Genomic DNA, 17,021 nt, shown 5'->3' on the forward strand with positions numbered 1-17,021 from the left:
TCTGAATACCCTGTCAGTTTTCAATATCATTTTCCAATAAATATATTTATTTTGATTACCATATGTATATATAATAGGTACTGTAAATAATGTCTTATGTATTATTTTTATCTCTTAGTAAATAATCAACTCAGCAATAACTTATATCTTCTTCTCCACGCTCACTGTCCTCTTATTTTCATTATTTTCTCGAAGAAAACAACATGTGTTGGTACCTTGCAGACTACTACTTAAGCGCCTAGCGTTGCATATATGCAACACCCTATATTTCCGAAACTAAACACGTTTGCTTCAAAATAATGGATATTCCTTGAATTTCCTTGAATTCCTAAGAATGTTTATTAAGAAAAATGGAACATTTCAAAAAATAAAAAATTTGGGCGTTCAAGGGTTAAAGTTTAATTTTACTGCAAACCACAAAATAAAAATGTTAATTGAGGGCTACCTTTCACAGATAGGTGTATGTTATGTGCCAGCCCTGTCGTAGAACCCTTTATTGTTTCCTGGGAGGGAATAGTGAATCAGACCGGAGAGCTCGCAGCTGGCCTGGAGGGCATGACCGGCCTCTCCTTGCATTGTGCTTTCATCTGGTTTTATCATGCTCCTTCTGAAAGGTGCAGTGAGAATGTTGCTTCTCTAGCCGAGCCCCAAAGTTTCTAGTACTCCGTCATCAGGATATGAAAAGGAGACTAGCCTGCAGTCAGTCACTCAGTCAGTCAGTCAGTCAGTGAGTCAGTGTTGGAGTTGGGTAGTTGAACTGAAGCAGCATTTGGGCTGGCTGTTGCCAGTGTCCCGCTGGTGTCATAGTATCATCGTGTACTAAGAGGAGTACTGTCTGTGTACTGCCTTGCAGTACTGACTGGGTACCATATGTGTACTGACGTCGAGTGAGTAGTTGGACTGGGACTGCAGTAGTACTGGCTGTTGACTACGTCCAACTGGAATCTAAGCATCATCATGCTGGATTAAGGAGCACTGTGTGTGTACTACTGAGGACTGTAGACTTCTTCTTTTCTTCATGGGGCTTCTAAATATTAGTTCCTAATTAGCATCGACCTCTAAGATCTTTTGTTACCATGTTTTTCCTTAATTCCCACCTAGATATACCTGCTCCCTTCACAAAGCTGCAGGTTGTTCTTATTGGGTCTTCTTGGATTTTTTCTTCACCTGGTAGTCCCAGAGTGGAGAGTCTGATTCTACCCAGCCCCTCACAGTCGAAAAGTATGTGTTCAGCTGATTCCTCTGCTTCATTGCATTTCCTACATATGTTGTCTCTTATTACTCCAATTCTCTGTAGGTGTCTTTTTTCAGATGGCATTGTCCTGTCAACAGTCCTACTACCCATCTTATATTTTCTCTGCTGAGTTTCAACAGTTCTTTAGTATGCTTCTTGTTTGGTCCTTTTATCAGTTCCTTTGCAAGCCAGCATCCTGGAGTATTTTTCCAGTTTTCCATTTGTTCCTTTTGTACCCATTTTCCTGTGTAGTATCGGGCATGCCCATAGGAAATCCCGCATACAGGTTCCGGGCCTACAAAATGTGTTTCTCCCCCTTTCCTGGCCAGTTTATCTGCCTTTTCATTTCCTTCTATACCTGCATGCCCTGGTACCCATATTATTTTGACAATGTTGTACTTCGAGCGCTTCAGGAGAAGTGAGTGGCAATACCAGACAATTGTGGACATTATCCGGACTGCCTCTAGTGCCTTAATGGCTGCATGGCTGTCCATAAAAATGAAAATGTTCTTTTTCCTATAGTTCATTTTCAGATTTTCTTCAAGGCATGTTGTGATAGCTATCATTTCAGCTTGAAAGATTGTAGTGTGTCTGCCCAGGCTCATCTGGATTGATCTCTCAGGTTTTCCCCCGTTGATCCCCTCTCCTGTGCCATCCACAGTCTTTGAGCTATCAGTCCACCACACTATATCTTCTTTTTTCAGTATTCCATTTGTTAATATTCCAGTCTTCTTTTTTTTACTATGTGGGTCTCAAACGGTTTTTCAAAGTTGTACTTTGGTATCATATGGTCAGAAGGCATGTGTAGAACTTCCTCTGTTATTACTCTGTTAATTTTAGTGTCCTAGATTGGGTCTTTGTGCATTCCAGCACTCTGATCGTGCCAATCTATATGACCTCATCCTAGCGTGTCCTTTTATGAAATTGCATAGTAATGGGAGGTCTAGTAAAGTATTCAAGGCATCTGTCAGCGTAGTTCTCGTAGCCCCAGTTATGGCTATGCATGCCATTCTCTGTAGGCTATCCAATCTACTGCCAACTTTTCCTTGACTTACTTTCTGCCAACAGATGATTGCAGCATAGGTCATCAACGGTCTTATGATCATTGTTTATATCCACATTACCATTGATGGCCTTAGGCCCCATGTCTTCCCAACGGTTCTTTTACATGCATACAGCAAGTTCTTGGCCCAGGTTATGTTCCTTTCTATATGTGGATTCCAGGTTAGATTTTTATCTAACACTACACCTAGGTGCAGTGCCTGTTCTTCCATATATATATCATGCCCAAAGAGCTTCAGTGATCTCTTTCCCTCTAATTTTCTCCTTCTTGTAAAAGGGACCAGAGTTATCTTGTTCGGGTTGACTGACAGTTGTTCTTCCCGACACCAGTTCTCCACAAGGTTGAGTGATCTTTGCACAAGGTCCTGGATAACAATCACCACCTTCCTGCGTACCACAATCACTAGGTCATCTGTGTATCTGTGTGTATAGAAACCCTGTTCGTTGAGCATAGCTATGATTTTGTTCACTACGAGGTTCCACAGCAGAGGCGAAAGAACTCCTCCCTGAGCACAGCTTCGGGTGGCCCTAACCATCAGCATTTCTTCAAACAGGGTTGCTTTTATCTTCCTTCCGTCTAACATGGATTTAATCCATTAGATGGCGGTTTTACTGATCTTGCTCTTTTCCACTGCTTTGATCGTAGAGTCGTAGGTTTTATTGCTGAAGTATCCTTCTATATCTAGAAATGCCGCCAGTGCAATTTCTTTATATTCTAGGCTTTCCTCTAGTTTACAAACCAACTGGTGGAGTGCTACTTCAGTAGATCTGCCGGGTCTATATGCAAACTGATTTTCATGTAACATTGAGTTCAGTTGCACCGTTCTTCTGATATTTTTATCCAGAATTTTCTCCATTGCTTTGAGCATAAAGGAGGTTAAATATAATGGTCTGTATGCTTCGTCTTGGGCATAATTTGCCCTTTCAGGCTTAGGTATGAATACTGCTTTAGCTTCATTCTATGATTTCGGCACATACCCTAAAGCTAGACTAGCTCTGAAAAGGTCCGTCAGGGCATTGGCGAGTATCTCCCGTCCTTCCTGTAGGAGTATCGGAAGTATCTCATCTGGCGCCGGTGCCTTTATAGGGTGAAACGTGTCGATTGCCCATTTTACATGGTTATGTTTTATTATACTGTTGGCACAGTTCCAGTCTGCTCTTCGAGCTCCGGTCCCTGTTCCAACCGTTTCTTCTTCTGTCATCTCCTCAACCTCAGGAAAGTGACACACCATTAGCATCTCCAGCGTGTCCTTCCCCGCCTGAGTAAATGACCCATCTGGTTTCTCCAGTGTCCCCACGTGATTTATGTGGGTTGCTTTAAGAACCTTCTGGAGCCTTGCTGTTTCAGTGTGTGATTTCACTTTCTCACAGAACAGTCACCAAGATTTTCTTTTTGCTTTCCGTATCTCTAGGTTATACTCAGTGAGTTTCCTATGATATACGTCCCACATACCATTTCTAGATGATATTCTATACAACATCCTAACCTCTTTTTTCATTTTGGCCAGTTTGTTGTTCCTCCACCTTACTTTTTTGGTGTTTTTCTTTTCTTTGAGAGGACAGTTGTCGTGGAATCGGTCTATAATGGCCTCTTCTAATAGTTCCACTGCCTCATCCAATTCTTTCTGTCCTCTCACGTTAGTTGGAATTTTTTGTACAGCCTTCCCTAGAACTTCTCTGTACATCTCAATCCCACATAGTCTCGCATCTATTGCAAATCGGATGTGCTGGTGGTCTGCCAATGATGGTTCCTCCAGCACCTTCCAGTCTTTAAAGTTTGCAATATGCGTAGTGCTCAGTGTAATGTCTATTACCTTCTACGATTTTTATTTATAAATGTAGGCTTGTTTCCTCGGTTTAGTATCGTCAACTCACTTCCAATAATAAATTCTTGTAAAGACTCACCTCTTGCATTGCAGTTTGTGCTGCCCCACGCCGTGTGGTGTGAATTTGCATCTGCTCCAAGGACTAGGTGTTTGCCTTTCCTCTTTGTGTTGCAAATTAGGTTCTCATGGGGCAGATTAGTTGAGTCATATGGAAGGTATGCAGAGCCTATGGTTATTTCTCTGGGACCTTCCCAATTTCCAAGTTTTATCTTGGCTGCCACTAAGTCCTTTGAACAATGTTCCTGCAACGGAAGGCATTTTAGTTTTCTGCTCACAAGTAAACATGTTCTAGGCATATTCGATGTAGTATCGTACCTTAGCTTACCTCCAGATTCCACCAGTCCTGCTACTCTGCCCTTAACTACCCATGGCTCCTGTACAAGAGCCACATTGATAGCCTCGGACTTGAACTTCCTGACGAAATTGGCCACAGCTGATTTTTTATGTTGTAGGTTGGCCTGTAGAACTTTCAGTACCATCCTTGCCAGTGCTAGGATTTGTTTTTCCCTTAATTACTTGAAATTTGATCTGCCCAAGTCCAAGCTTGGCCTTAAGGCCTCTCTTCTTGGGCTCTTCAAAATCTCTTTCATTAAGGGCCGAAACAATTGTCCTTCCTGTGTCATCAGTAGTTGTTGCATTCAGTACTCTCCACTTTTTCATCGGAAGTTTGGTGTCATGCTGATGTATCCTGACAATCACATCATCAACCTTCATCTTCTCAAATGGAGGAGGAAACTTGGTGATGACCTTTGTAGTATTCAGCTTCTTGGCTTCTGCCACCTCCAAACAAATTCTCCCCCTTCGAAGGGTTGCAGTTGGCCACTGTCTGTTCCAGCCAGCTTTTAGTTTCTGGATTTGCACAGATCAGTACCATTGCTCCACTTTCAAGCCTTGGAGACTCGAGGAAGCCTGAAAGGCATGCGTCCGACAGCGGTTTCATTTGCGCTATCAGAGCAGATGAAAGTTCCTTCACGTCTTCCTCCTTCAGTTTCCCATGTGGAAAGGTTTTAGGTATTATTGCTACCTTGATAGAATTTAGTCTTTCCAAAAAGGATATGACCATCTCTTCTTTCTGTTTCTTGGCGGGCGGTTTTGTAGCCGAACTTGACGACATACTATCCCCCGACCTTGGCCTTTTGGGCGTTGTCGGAATGATAGCCTCTTGCCAATCCCTGTTCCTTGGCTTATTCTCCGTCCAACTTCCATCCGCTATTTTGGCTGCCTTCCTCGCTCTCTTCCTTTCCTTGTAATATGCGCTGTTGTGAGGTGGTCTGTCGATATGAAATCTGTTGATTTTCGATGCAGAAATCTTCAGTTCTGTCTCTACGGACGTTCCTGGTTTGGTTGTGGCAGCAGTCTGCTCTACTGGAGCTTCTGTTGCCATTTCTTGTTTTGAGTCGGCGACAGCATGTCCAATTGGGACTTCTGTCTCCATTTTTCATCTTGGGCTTGCTCGCAGATCTGCTCTACTGGAGCTTCCATGGCTTCCCTTGATGTCGAAGTTTTTGAAATTGGTTCTTTATAAGCATCCATATTTCAATCAATCATAGGGTTTTTGCCCTTTCTAGGGTCCTGAGTGTCGTCCTCACCATCCGTGGTGAGGCGTACAGCCAGACATTGTCCTCCTGCAACTCAGGCTCTCCATAGCAGAGACCACGCCCCTCAGTCGTCCATCCAGCGGTCCGCCCCTGGCCCGAACCTAGCCAGGTTTGTTCCCCCTTCAGTAGGCCTACTCACGTAGTCTCCACTTGGCATTATCATGACTGTGTTCACAGCCATGACTTTCCCCTTAGGTTGGGATCACCCCTTTTCCAACCCGCGGCTCGTCCAGGCTACGTAGAGCAAAGTGATGTGTTGGTTTCAGCACCCCGCAGTGAGCCTTCACCTCAATCACCAGCCCCACTGTCCGGCTCCATGGCTAAATGGTTAGCGTGCTGGCCTTTGATCACAGGGTTCCCGGGTTCGATTCCCGGCAGGGACGGGAATTTTAACAATCATTGGTTAATTTCTCTGGCACGGGGACTGGGCGTATGTGTCGTCTTCATCATCATTTCATCCTCATCACGACGTGCAGGTCGCCTACGGGAGTCAAATCGAAAGACCTGCATCTGGCGAGCCGAACTTGTCCTCGGATACTCCTGGCACTAAAAGCCATACGCCATTTCCTTTCACTTTTACCAGCCCCACTTCACGTGAACCACCGTATCACCCATGTTGAGGAACCATGGATGCCTCTCTAGCATGTGAGGGCGAGGCCTCCACTTCCAAGCCTTGACTTGGGCTAGTAACAAGAGGACTGTAGACAGTCTTTGAGTCATTGTGTGGAACAGCTGGTGTGAGTAGAATTTGAGCAATGATAACTATCATCATTGTGAGGAATATTGTAGTGCTGGCTAGCTCTGTTGAGTTGTTGCTGTTGTGTGACCGCTGTTTAGTTGTCAGTGTTAGAGCAGTTGACTGCATTGGCTGTGTGAGTGGTGGAATTTTTCTAGAGTTGAGCCAAGGAACAGTCTTATGCTATGGTGGCCAATAGCCCCGTGTTTGAGCTTGTCTGCGTGCACTGTTGTGAGTAAGGCAACTTGAGCATATAGAGTGAAAGTAAAGTGAAGACTGTCGAGATTATAGCCCATCCAGGTAGACCACTTAGCTGGCTGCTCACTGTGAAGAGGACATAAATTTTACAAATAGACAGCAGATAGTGCAGTGTGGCCATTAATGGTTGAAGACTAGAGAGAGAGAGAGAGAGAGAGAGAGAGAGAGAGAGCGTGTTAATTTAGGCTATCCTAGAATTAAATTAGAGTGATAGAACTGTTTTATTTCTAAAAATGTGATCAGACTTTTTTTTGTAATGAGCTTGATGGCTCAACAATTCTTCCACATATACTTGGGATCTGTCATGGACAGTTCATGCAACACAAGCCAATAAAGCACTTGGTTGGCTGTTTTTCTTTGACTTTCTTCTCTGATAAGTGCTTTGTTCCACAATGAAAACCACATAAAAAATACATTCAGTGATTCATAAAACTCCCCGTAAAATGTACTAGGCAATCACTGGAACTACTAGGCACTGTAGGGCAGTAGGACAACATAGTTTGGAGCTTGCTTTTGGTCTTCAAGGTTGTGGATAGACTCCTAATACAGTTTTAACATTTCAGAACACTTCCAAATACAAGAGTCCTTTGTTCATAGTATTACGAATAAAACCCTCTTGATTTTATCAATCTAATTTAATTCAGGATGACCCAGTTAGTACACACTCCTATACGGACACACACCAGGAATAACCACACTCCACTAATTGCTGTCTAGTTACAAAGTCTCTGCACTCACAGCAGGTGTTCCGGGTCGCTCGTGTTACCTGATTGACAGCTCATCTTTCACTTCGCTTCGCACAGCAGCCACACATAGACAGGTTCGAACATAAGGCTGTCGACTATCAAAACACAAGATGACTGTTCCTTGGTTTGATTGAGTCTGATAACTCATACAGTCAGCGCGGTTGATTCACTTAACTTACAGACAATGTAACTGCTCTACACAGTGAACTACTTCACACTGATGGCTAAACAATGATTACTTAACAGGAACAGCTCAGCAGTGCTAACCAGCAGGAGGGTTGGCCTTTTTTATTATTTTTTTTTTACCTTAAAAATACCGGATGTTCCAGGAGGAATGGTTGATATTCAGGGATGTGACAGGAACAATCATTTGAAGCAAAAAGCTTCATATGGACATATGCCGTATTCCGAATGGTTTCCGAGATAGAACACATTTAATGTACATTTGCTTCAAATGATTGTTCCTGTAATATCCCTGAATATTTACTATTCGTCCTGGGACACCCTGTAAATAGGTAGATCTTTTGACTGTAGGAGATCAAATCCTGTATCCTCGTATCAGTTGATTTACTGGGAAGTAAAAAAAAAATAAAAAATAAAAGAAAGGCATTTTGGGGCAAATTACTGACTCTGTGTTATCTCTTAAGATCAATAGCAGTTGTTATTAAACACTTGTTGTTGTTGTTATCATTCTACTGACTCTGTATCTTTTTACTCGCCTCTTCATGTTACCCTGTGGATAAATTTAAACATTTTATTTCATGTCTGGGATGGATAATGATTATGTTAGGTCCTTTGAATGGAAATCTTCATAATCATCATTTGAGACTTCACCTGATTAAGAATATGAGCAAAGAAATTACAACGTTAGACTTACCCAATTGTACTCCACAGTCTTGATGTAGCAATTACTGTAGTATTGAAACAGAAATGTTATATCTTAATATAAGGCTGAAATTGTTGTGGTTGCTGTGAGAGTAATTATTTTCAATGTCCGTGTAGGTTATATTGTCTCTGGAAGGTGGTTATGACCTTCCATCAATTTGTGACTCAGCCCAGGAATGTGTACGAGCATTGCTGGGTGATGAACCTAGCCCAATTCGTGAAGAAGAGTTACGACGTCCACCCTGTCAGAATGCCATTGATACACTCCAGAAAACAATTGCCATTCAGGTGAGTAGTGTCCCAATTGTTCTTTTGAATACAGTAAAACCTCGATGCATCATTTTTCAAGGGGGAAGAGGAAAATGACGGTGCATGCGGGAAAACGATAAATGCAGGTGACATAAAATAGGGGGAAAGCAAAATAATAAAATATAGGTACTGTATTCGGGCATTTTTCATCATGTAAATATTATAACAACAATAATAATGATGATGATGATGGCGATGATGATGGCGTGTGGCCTCCAATGCTGGATGCAGATCTTTCAAGTTGTCGCATGATAGGCAATCTACGCGCTTATGAAAATGCAGCTCTACCTAAGATGAATCCTAATGCGCAAGTCGGTGCACACATACACAGCCCCCGAACTGTCGGAATTAACCAATCAAAGTTAAAATCCCTGACCCAATCTTGACCTCTTGAACTGAAGGCCAACACGTGCTAACCATTTAACCATGGAGCCGGACATGCTCACACTATACATAATGGTATCAAACTTTTGCAATCATGATATATGCGATGAAAATAAAAAGTGTGACTTTTACGCTGTTTCATTTCACTTTTCCTTACATCTCGTAGTAATTGGAAAACCTTAAAGGTCATTTCTCTTATTGCAAGTTAATGATATACATGGATATTACAGCGATAACCTGTATTTTAGTAAAGATTCTGTAGATACTTCGCGAACGATAGGTCAGAGATGCCACATGGCGCGGCTCGGCGATGTCACAGAGGTTGACATTCAACATGGTGCGCCTCGATCGATGTCACAGCGGGCTAAGCGATGCTGCCAACTTAGGAATTAGTTTCAAGCCCAGGCTAGTGAAAAGATTACTGGTCTGGCTTGGTTAGGTCCGGCTTGTAACAAGACAACTGGGCAGGGGGCAACAAAGTGGTCAACAGGCCTCTAGCATCCCACACACATCAAAAGATACGACACGATTAATAACCCTGTGATTAATTAAAACATACCCAACACACGCAGTGACTATTTTAAACTGTGCAATTATCTCATTTTCAATGAAGCTGGCAGTCCTAGCAGCCAATAGCAACACAGGGAATGGTGCCAAAATTGAGTTTTACAGTGCCTCCATTTTAATTCTTGTAGATAAGAATACTTCTAGGGGCCGGTTAGTGGGTCGAGGAGAAGCCTTGGCGCCAGGAGGCTCATAGTGAGGTTGCGCGTGACAAACCTGCACACAGCACTTCAGCATACAAGATCCTTGCTCAAGACTAGCAACTCGTAATCGATCGTACATTCTTGCATAACAGGTTGCCGCTATTATATGCTAGAGAATTCAGCTCTTTCTTTAAATTCAAAGAAACTTTTACATATATTTTCCTTACATACGATTGATCCATGCGAGAAAATTGTGGCCGAGGACAAATACTTTTTTGATGATTGATGCGATAAAAGGATAGTTCGAAGAATGATAGATGCGGGGAAATTTAACATTGGTTTCTATGGAACATTTTTGGAACCGAATAAATTGAATGATGGATGCGGGAAAATGATAGTTCCAGGAACGATGCATCGAGGTTCTACTGTAATTAGATTGTTCTCTCTTGTAAAAAGCTTCTTAAGTTGCTTACTATGATGTTTTGGTGGTGTATTATTTTAAGCCTAGTGACAGGACTTGAAATGAAGATAACCCCTTGCTACTTCCCTAAATACTTCAGAACCCACCTTGTTATTCTGAAGAAGAGGAAGCCTGTCCCAGAATTTTCTTTTTGTTATGCATGTAAAAAATTGCTTTTTTTTTTTTTTTTTTTTTTTTTAATCCATCTGAGGGTTAATAGGAAGTCAGTCGCTTGTAATTTCTATGGACAGGCAGCTAAAATATATTATTATCTCTGATTTTCTGTTATTTTAGTGTTGAAAGCTTTGTCATATCATCACATGATACAGTTGTATTGCATAATTAGATTATTGTGACAGGCTCTGTAAACATCTGTCGAGTTCTCAGCCTGAAACTTGGTTGGATCCTCAACAGATTCACCATGAGCTATGATAGATAATTTGGGTGTCACTGAAGAGTTCTAGTTTTTCAAAATAATAATGCAACTACTCACCATATGTGTACCTAATGTCAATACACAAGGAAGTAAAAGGTGGCCAATGGGATGAAATGGAGGAAATAATTTATAAAGATGGTAGGATTTGAGTCTGTGTAATTTTAACATTTGTTTAAGTGCCTAAGGCAGCAGGGTGGAGACTGTGCATAATCAGTTAATGTACTTAAATTTGAGAGAGAGAGAGAGAGAGAGAGAGCAAGCCTTATCAGTAGATTTAATGGCATATTAAAGACTTCCTCTTTAGAGAAAGATTCCAGCACTTTGGTGTCTCTTAAAACCAATAATAAATAGTTTACATAAGTTAAACACATAGCATTTTCTACTTAATTCATTGAATAAGTTGAATCTCATCTTAGTGTATTTGGTGTAGGATATTAAGTAAAAATTTTATAGGCTAAATGTCTGTGTTCATAATGATCAAGAATAGTGTCCAGCACCTACCCATATGCCTCACAGTTCTGCCTTATTAAAGAGGGGCATGTGGTGATTGGAGAAGGGGGTATCCATGGTGAAGCTATCTAAAATTAAAATCAAGATCTGATCTTAGAGTTTATTGAAGACTTGTAGCTCATCGATGACTTTAATAGTTACAAATTTGTCAAAGGTAGTGTTGCGGCAGCAGTGGTGACTCAGAACGAGGATTTCTTAGGAAGGAAACCAAACTTTCCAGTATCGACTCAGTCAAATGTAACTTAAAAAGCTTTTCAGTCCGCCGAACACACAGGTTAAATATAAATATTACTCTATAACATACCAGTAAAAAAACTCATTATTAAACAAGCAATAAAAATACACACTACTTCTTGTTTAATAATGTGGCTTTTTACAGTTAGGTTATAGTGTAAATATTTATATTTAACTTGTGTGTCCGACAGACTGAAAAGCTTTTATGTTACATTCAGAATGAGGAGTCATATGTTTTCTGGTAGCATTAAAGAAAAGGCCCAATTGGATCTGCAGTAGCACAAACCATGATCTGAATAATTGTTTTGTTGCAAAATGTATTCTTCTAAACAAAGCTCACAACACATAAATGCATCTATATAAGTTTGAACTCTTTTGGAAGAATTCTTCCAATCCAATAATTCGAAAATACACTTCTATTCTTTTTAATAGCCAATCAGAACTTTCTAGATGTCCTTGATATGACAGCATGAAGATTGAGAATTAGTCCTAGCTCTTTGTTTTAATTACTCTATGACTAGTGCAAACGCGTGCATGCACGTATGCACACACATATATATACGGAAGTCGAGTCATAGGTCATGGCAGCTTTTTTTTTTCTCTCGCGAACAGGAACAACACGGAAAATTTAAGATGTGCATTTGGAAACTTTTGGTATGTACTTGCGTATGATGCCACTAGATGGTGCATGTAAACAACAGTGGTGGGTCTAAGCATGCTCCCAAGTTCAGTGTGTGAATGAGAGCTTCACAAAATGGAAGTCAACAAGCAGGAGCAACAATCGTATTTTGATAACAAAGAGGACATCGTAACAGCATTTCGGGGAGAGGTGTCACACATTAGCGATACACATGCAGCGAATGGTATTCAGCGGCTGGGTGATTATTTCGAAGGTCTTTAGCCAGTGGAGACCTGTCCTTTGTACGTAGTCTTGTGTATTTGCTGTCTATACCATAATAAAACAATGTTTACCAATGGCCTGTGTTCTGTCACTTTCCTACGAGAATCTCCTGAAGTCAGAATTTGTCTTCAGGCACTGAGCATAAGTACATGCCCTATATTTCCAAATGCATATCTTAGATTTTCCGTGTTGTCTCCTGTTCGCGAGAAAAAAAATAGCCATGACTTATGACTCGACCCTTGTATTTCAGTATTTATGTGGAAAGTGTTTCAATCATGTAACAAATTTGTACTATTGGAAATATGTATCTTCTTTTATATATTAATTTATGATTATTACATAAAATTACAGTTTGCTTTTTTTATGATCATTATATTTCTACTGTAGCTGAGCCATTGGCCGTGCATAAAGAGAACTGCCCATACTGTTGAATTCTCAGCCATTGAAGCAATGCAGAAAGAGAAAGAAGAGACCGAGACTGTCACAGCTATGGCCAGCCTCTCCATGCATCAACAGTCCAACAACCTTCAGTAAGTTAAATGGAGACATTTTGTCTTAATATTAAACAGTTATTCAAATTTTTCTGTTCGAGTATGTGAAAATCAACAATTGGTGCTTTTGATTTGTTCATCGTATATCATTTGTAAGGGAAAGTTTTGATTTAGCAATCTTTCATGAGAATATAAATCTATATTATGTGGATACATCACACATGTCAGGCTTTAATAGTCTGGAGCTAATGTCATTTACTGTGGCAGGGTATTTTATCTGCTTTGGGTAAATATTAGACTTATAACTTGCCCAGAATCACTAAACCATATTCCTTGTCATTTATAAATATATTTATAGTATCTTTACCTTTTGTCATATGGTATATGTGCAGCTCAGCAATTGAATCTTCAAAAGCAATGCAGATCTGAAATATCAAGCACTTGATGATTGCTTTGGTACTTTCTGATGGAAGGAAGAGAGTCATTGATCTGTTATTGTGTGTATGTTCCTAGTCTCCTTCATAGCTTCCTGTCCTCAGATCTTAATACCTAATTTCATTGTGCATGTACCCTCTTTAAGGAAAAGAAATATCCTCAGATTTACAGTTTGAACGACAGCTGTCATAACTTCGGGCATGTAGGCTGTGGTGTGTTTGGGTTCGATGCTTTAAATGTTTCACAGAATATTGTGACTGGTATTTTCAAGGGTTAGCTTAAAGGTATTGTTTCTCACTGCCTTATTTTCCTTCATGTGTACCACCAAAAGCCCAATCAAGTTCTGACATTGATAAGGTAGTAACCTCACTATTGTATGAGCATTACACTCTATGTGTAGAATACCATTCTTGGTTATCCAGCTATTATTTTTCATTTTCTCAACCTTCTGATTAGACATTTATGCAGCGCAATAGAATGATAGCTTGTACTCTCTATTGGGTTAATTGAGGGCTGATAAGAAATAGACCTGGAAGAAATGGAATCGATGAAGGAAGAGCTCGTCTATGGAGATGACGGTGTATGTGAAAATAATGGAGATGTCATTTTATGTTTTCATGTTTGTCTTTCCTCTCTATTGTTCTCTCTGACTACACTAGCCTGCCATTGTGTTTATGCTTCTATATGTTCCTATTCTTGTCTTCTAGCTTCCTATATTACTATTTCAATCAATCATTCACCACTGATGTGCATTTAGGGCTGCCACCCATGTGGCAGAATCCCTGTTAATTGTTTACCTTGTCTTTTCTTAAATGATTTCAAATAAGTTGGAAATTTACTGAACATCACCCTCTGTAAATTATTCCAATCTCTAATTCCTCCTCCTGTAAATGAATATTTGCCCCAATTTATCCTCTTGAATTCCAGCTTTATCTTCATTTATGATCTTCTCCAATTTTTAAAACTACATCCAAGCTTATTCAACTACAAATATCATTCCACGCCATCTTTCCATTGCCAGCTTGGAACATACTCCTTAGAATGAACACATTTGACCATTTTTGGTGTTATATTGGTCCATATTGACTGATATAATCAAATAACACAATGGGTTATTAATGGGTCTGCCCTGTCATTATTTATTGTTTTCACTAAAACATACTTAATCTACATTATTCATTAATTGTATGTGTTTCGAGAAATTTATACCATTCCTTTCATCAGCGATATCAAAAGAACCTGCAAAACGTCCTTACTTTCTAGAACCCAAGAAGAAAATTACAATTATTGAAGATATGTTGTTACAAATCTAGAAATTAATTCCTTAAATAGTGTTTCTTTTGTTCTTGAAATGAATGTTCGAAAAATACACTTAAAAGTTTATGTAATGTAACACCAATATGATGTGGATGAAAATCAGAAAATTGTGAATGCATTAAAATGCATATTAGTGGATGCTTAATGGCATTTAAAATTTTTTTTTTTTTTTTTTTTTTTTTTTTTTTTTTTGCTAGGGGCTTTACGTCGCACCGACACAGATAGGTCTTATGGCGACGATGGGATAGGAAAGGCCTAGGAGGTGGAAGGAAGCGGCCGTGGCCTTAATTAAGGTACAGCCCCGGCATTTGCCTGGTGTGAAAATGGGAAACCACGGAAAACCATTTTCAGGGCTGCCGATAGTGGGATTCGAACCTACTATCTCCCGGATGCAAGCTCACAGCCGCTCGCCTCTACGCGCATGGCCAACTCGCCCGGTATTAAAAATCTTATAGGCCAGCTATAATAAATTAAAAAACCTTTTACACAAAATTCAGCCCCTGTGTTAAGGCTGTCAGTGTCTTATATTACTATAAAATTCAGTTCTTGTTTGTGCTGCCCCTTTTAACGTGCTTAAAGATGCATTATTGAGCGACCTTGTCTTGTGTTGATGTTGAATCTGCACTGTTTTTATTATTGTTATTGTTGTTGTTATTATTATTAACATTACCTTTGGTTCATATTATATATTTATAGAATCTGTGATGTTATTTTAACTCTGTATTTGATGTGTCTGCAGGACACCTGAGCATTCCCGTGAGCCATCTGAGGAGCCAATGGAACAGGATGATGCAAAGTGAATGATAAGAAAGGAGTATATTTGGATCCTAGTCATTCGTTCATTCTCTTCCACATTGTTGATTCCAGCTTCTTTGCATCGATGCATTGTCTGGCTATTGCATGACGATGATGCTGTTGCTGATGTTGCTGTGAATTGTGGAGAATTTAAGAAGTCTTAAATTTTGAGAACCTTTTCAGTGATGTATCACTTGTATCCACTTGTATTTGCCCAGTGGGCAGTGCAGTAAAAGAAGAAGTAGAGCCTGTTTACTTCTGCCATACAGAGCAGTAGTGTTCAATGATAGGTGTTGATAATGATAATACCAATGCAATGCAATCCTGGACAGACAGCATGTTGTGATATAGCAGATATAAAATCTACATTCACTTGTGAACTTTGTGCTGTATGCGATGAAAAGCATTTTAGGTAACAATTACCGCTATGTTCTCGAATAACAATAACTTGTTTATTGTATTGTCATTCTGTAAGAGCTGAACATAAGTCAGCTTGTCAACATGAGATATTTGAATTGTATTAGGCTGTGAAAGAGTTTGTATGATGTGTCACCGGTGAATTGCCAAAGAAATAAAAGTAAAGCATCACCAAAAGAGATTGAGGTGAAAGATAAACTCACAATACATTCTGCAATTGGTAAAAGAGTTTATATTTAAATTTTTAAATTTTTTAGTAAATTACATTTATATAAGAATTATGCTTACAAACAATACTCATGCACTGAGTCAGTTACAAACAATGGGTGAAGGAAGGAAGGAAGGAAGGAAGGATGAATGAAAACGTATTTTCTTGGAATAATTTTTCTCTAAGATGTGATGTGAGATGTTGGTATGTGCGAGTCATACTCTTTTAATGTCCATTGAGAATGTAAAATTAACCTGTAGTTTTGTTTCACATAGTCACTGACCAATTCTTTGTCCTGGGTTTTGTAGCTTGATGCTCAAATGACTGAAGTATAGTTTTCAAAATGAAAGTTTAGTACTGAAAATATTGGACTTTGGTGTAGAATTTGAGTCAATTTGAAGTGAATTGAATGAGAAATTTTTAAGTAAGAATATTTTTTAAATATTGATTACATCTAGGAAGTAGCATTGGTCAGTCTTCTTTCGGAATTGTATTGTTGCTTTTAAAACCTTTATTTTTTTATTTCGAGAAGTAGATGAAGTGGTTCGTATTTCACTAGTGTCCTTATAAAGGCAACGAAATACCAAAAAAAAAAAAAAAAGTTTAAACAGATGTTGAATATTTTTTACATTGGACCAATTGGATTTAGAGAGTGCCTCAGGTCATATGAAAGAAACTTACGTTTGTGTAAAAAAAAAAAAAAAAATGAAAAAGTAACAGTCTCTATAAAAGACAGTAGAGTAGGAATGATAAGTGGACATTTTGATGAATAGCCTAGCAAGATTTATTTGAATAATGTACAGAAATATATAATGTGTAATTATTGCTTCTGTTTAGCTTGAAATTGATTGTTGTATCATATTTCTAAGAACTTGTACTGGATATATCTATTACAAAAATTGCAAAAGTGCAGGACACTTTGTTGTTAGGATTTTATAAAAAGAAACAAAATCTGCCTACCTGTGTAGGTATATATATATAAATAGGTAGATAGATGGATAGATATATAGAT

At 39.4% G+C, this 17,021-nt stretch overlaps 1 protein-coding gene across 5 annotated transcripts in view; it reads left to right on the top strand.

The window, feature by feature from the left end:
• Nucleotides 1-16,722, top strand: part of HDAC4 (histone deacetylase 4) — a 1,180,658-nt gene extending 1,163,936 nt beyond the window's left edge. For all 5 annotated transcript variants that reach the window (XM_068226410.1, XM_068226411.1, XM_067142123.2 and 2 more), the window contains 3 exons: nt 8,523-8,693; nt 12,734-12,876; nt 15,329-16,722. In XM_068226410.1, coding sequence (XP_068082511.1) covers nt 8,523-8,693; nt 12,734-12,876; nt 15,329-15,389 — 375 coding nt within the window. In that variant the 3' untranslated portion in view covers nt 15,390-16,722. The remainder of the gene's footprint in view (nt 1-8,522; nt 8,694-12,733; nt 12,877-15,328) is intronic.
• The last annotated feature ends 299 nt before the right edge of the window (nt 16,723-17,021 follow it).

Source organism: Anabrus simplex, chromosome 2, assembly GCF_040414725.1.
Source record: "Anabrus simplex isolate iqAnaSimp1 chromosome 2, ASM4041472v1, whole genome shotgun sequence".
Classification (NCBI taxonomy): domain Eukaryota; kingdom Metazoa; phylum Arthropoda; class Insecta; order Orthoptera; family Tettigoniidae; genus Anabrus; species Anabrus simplex.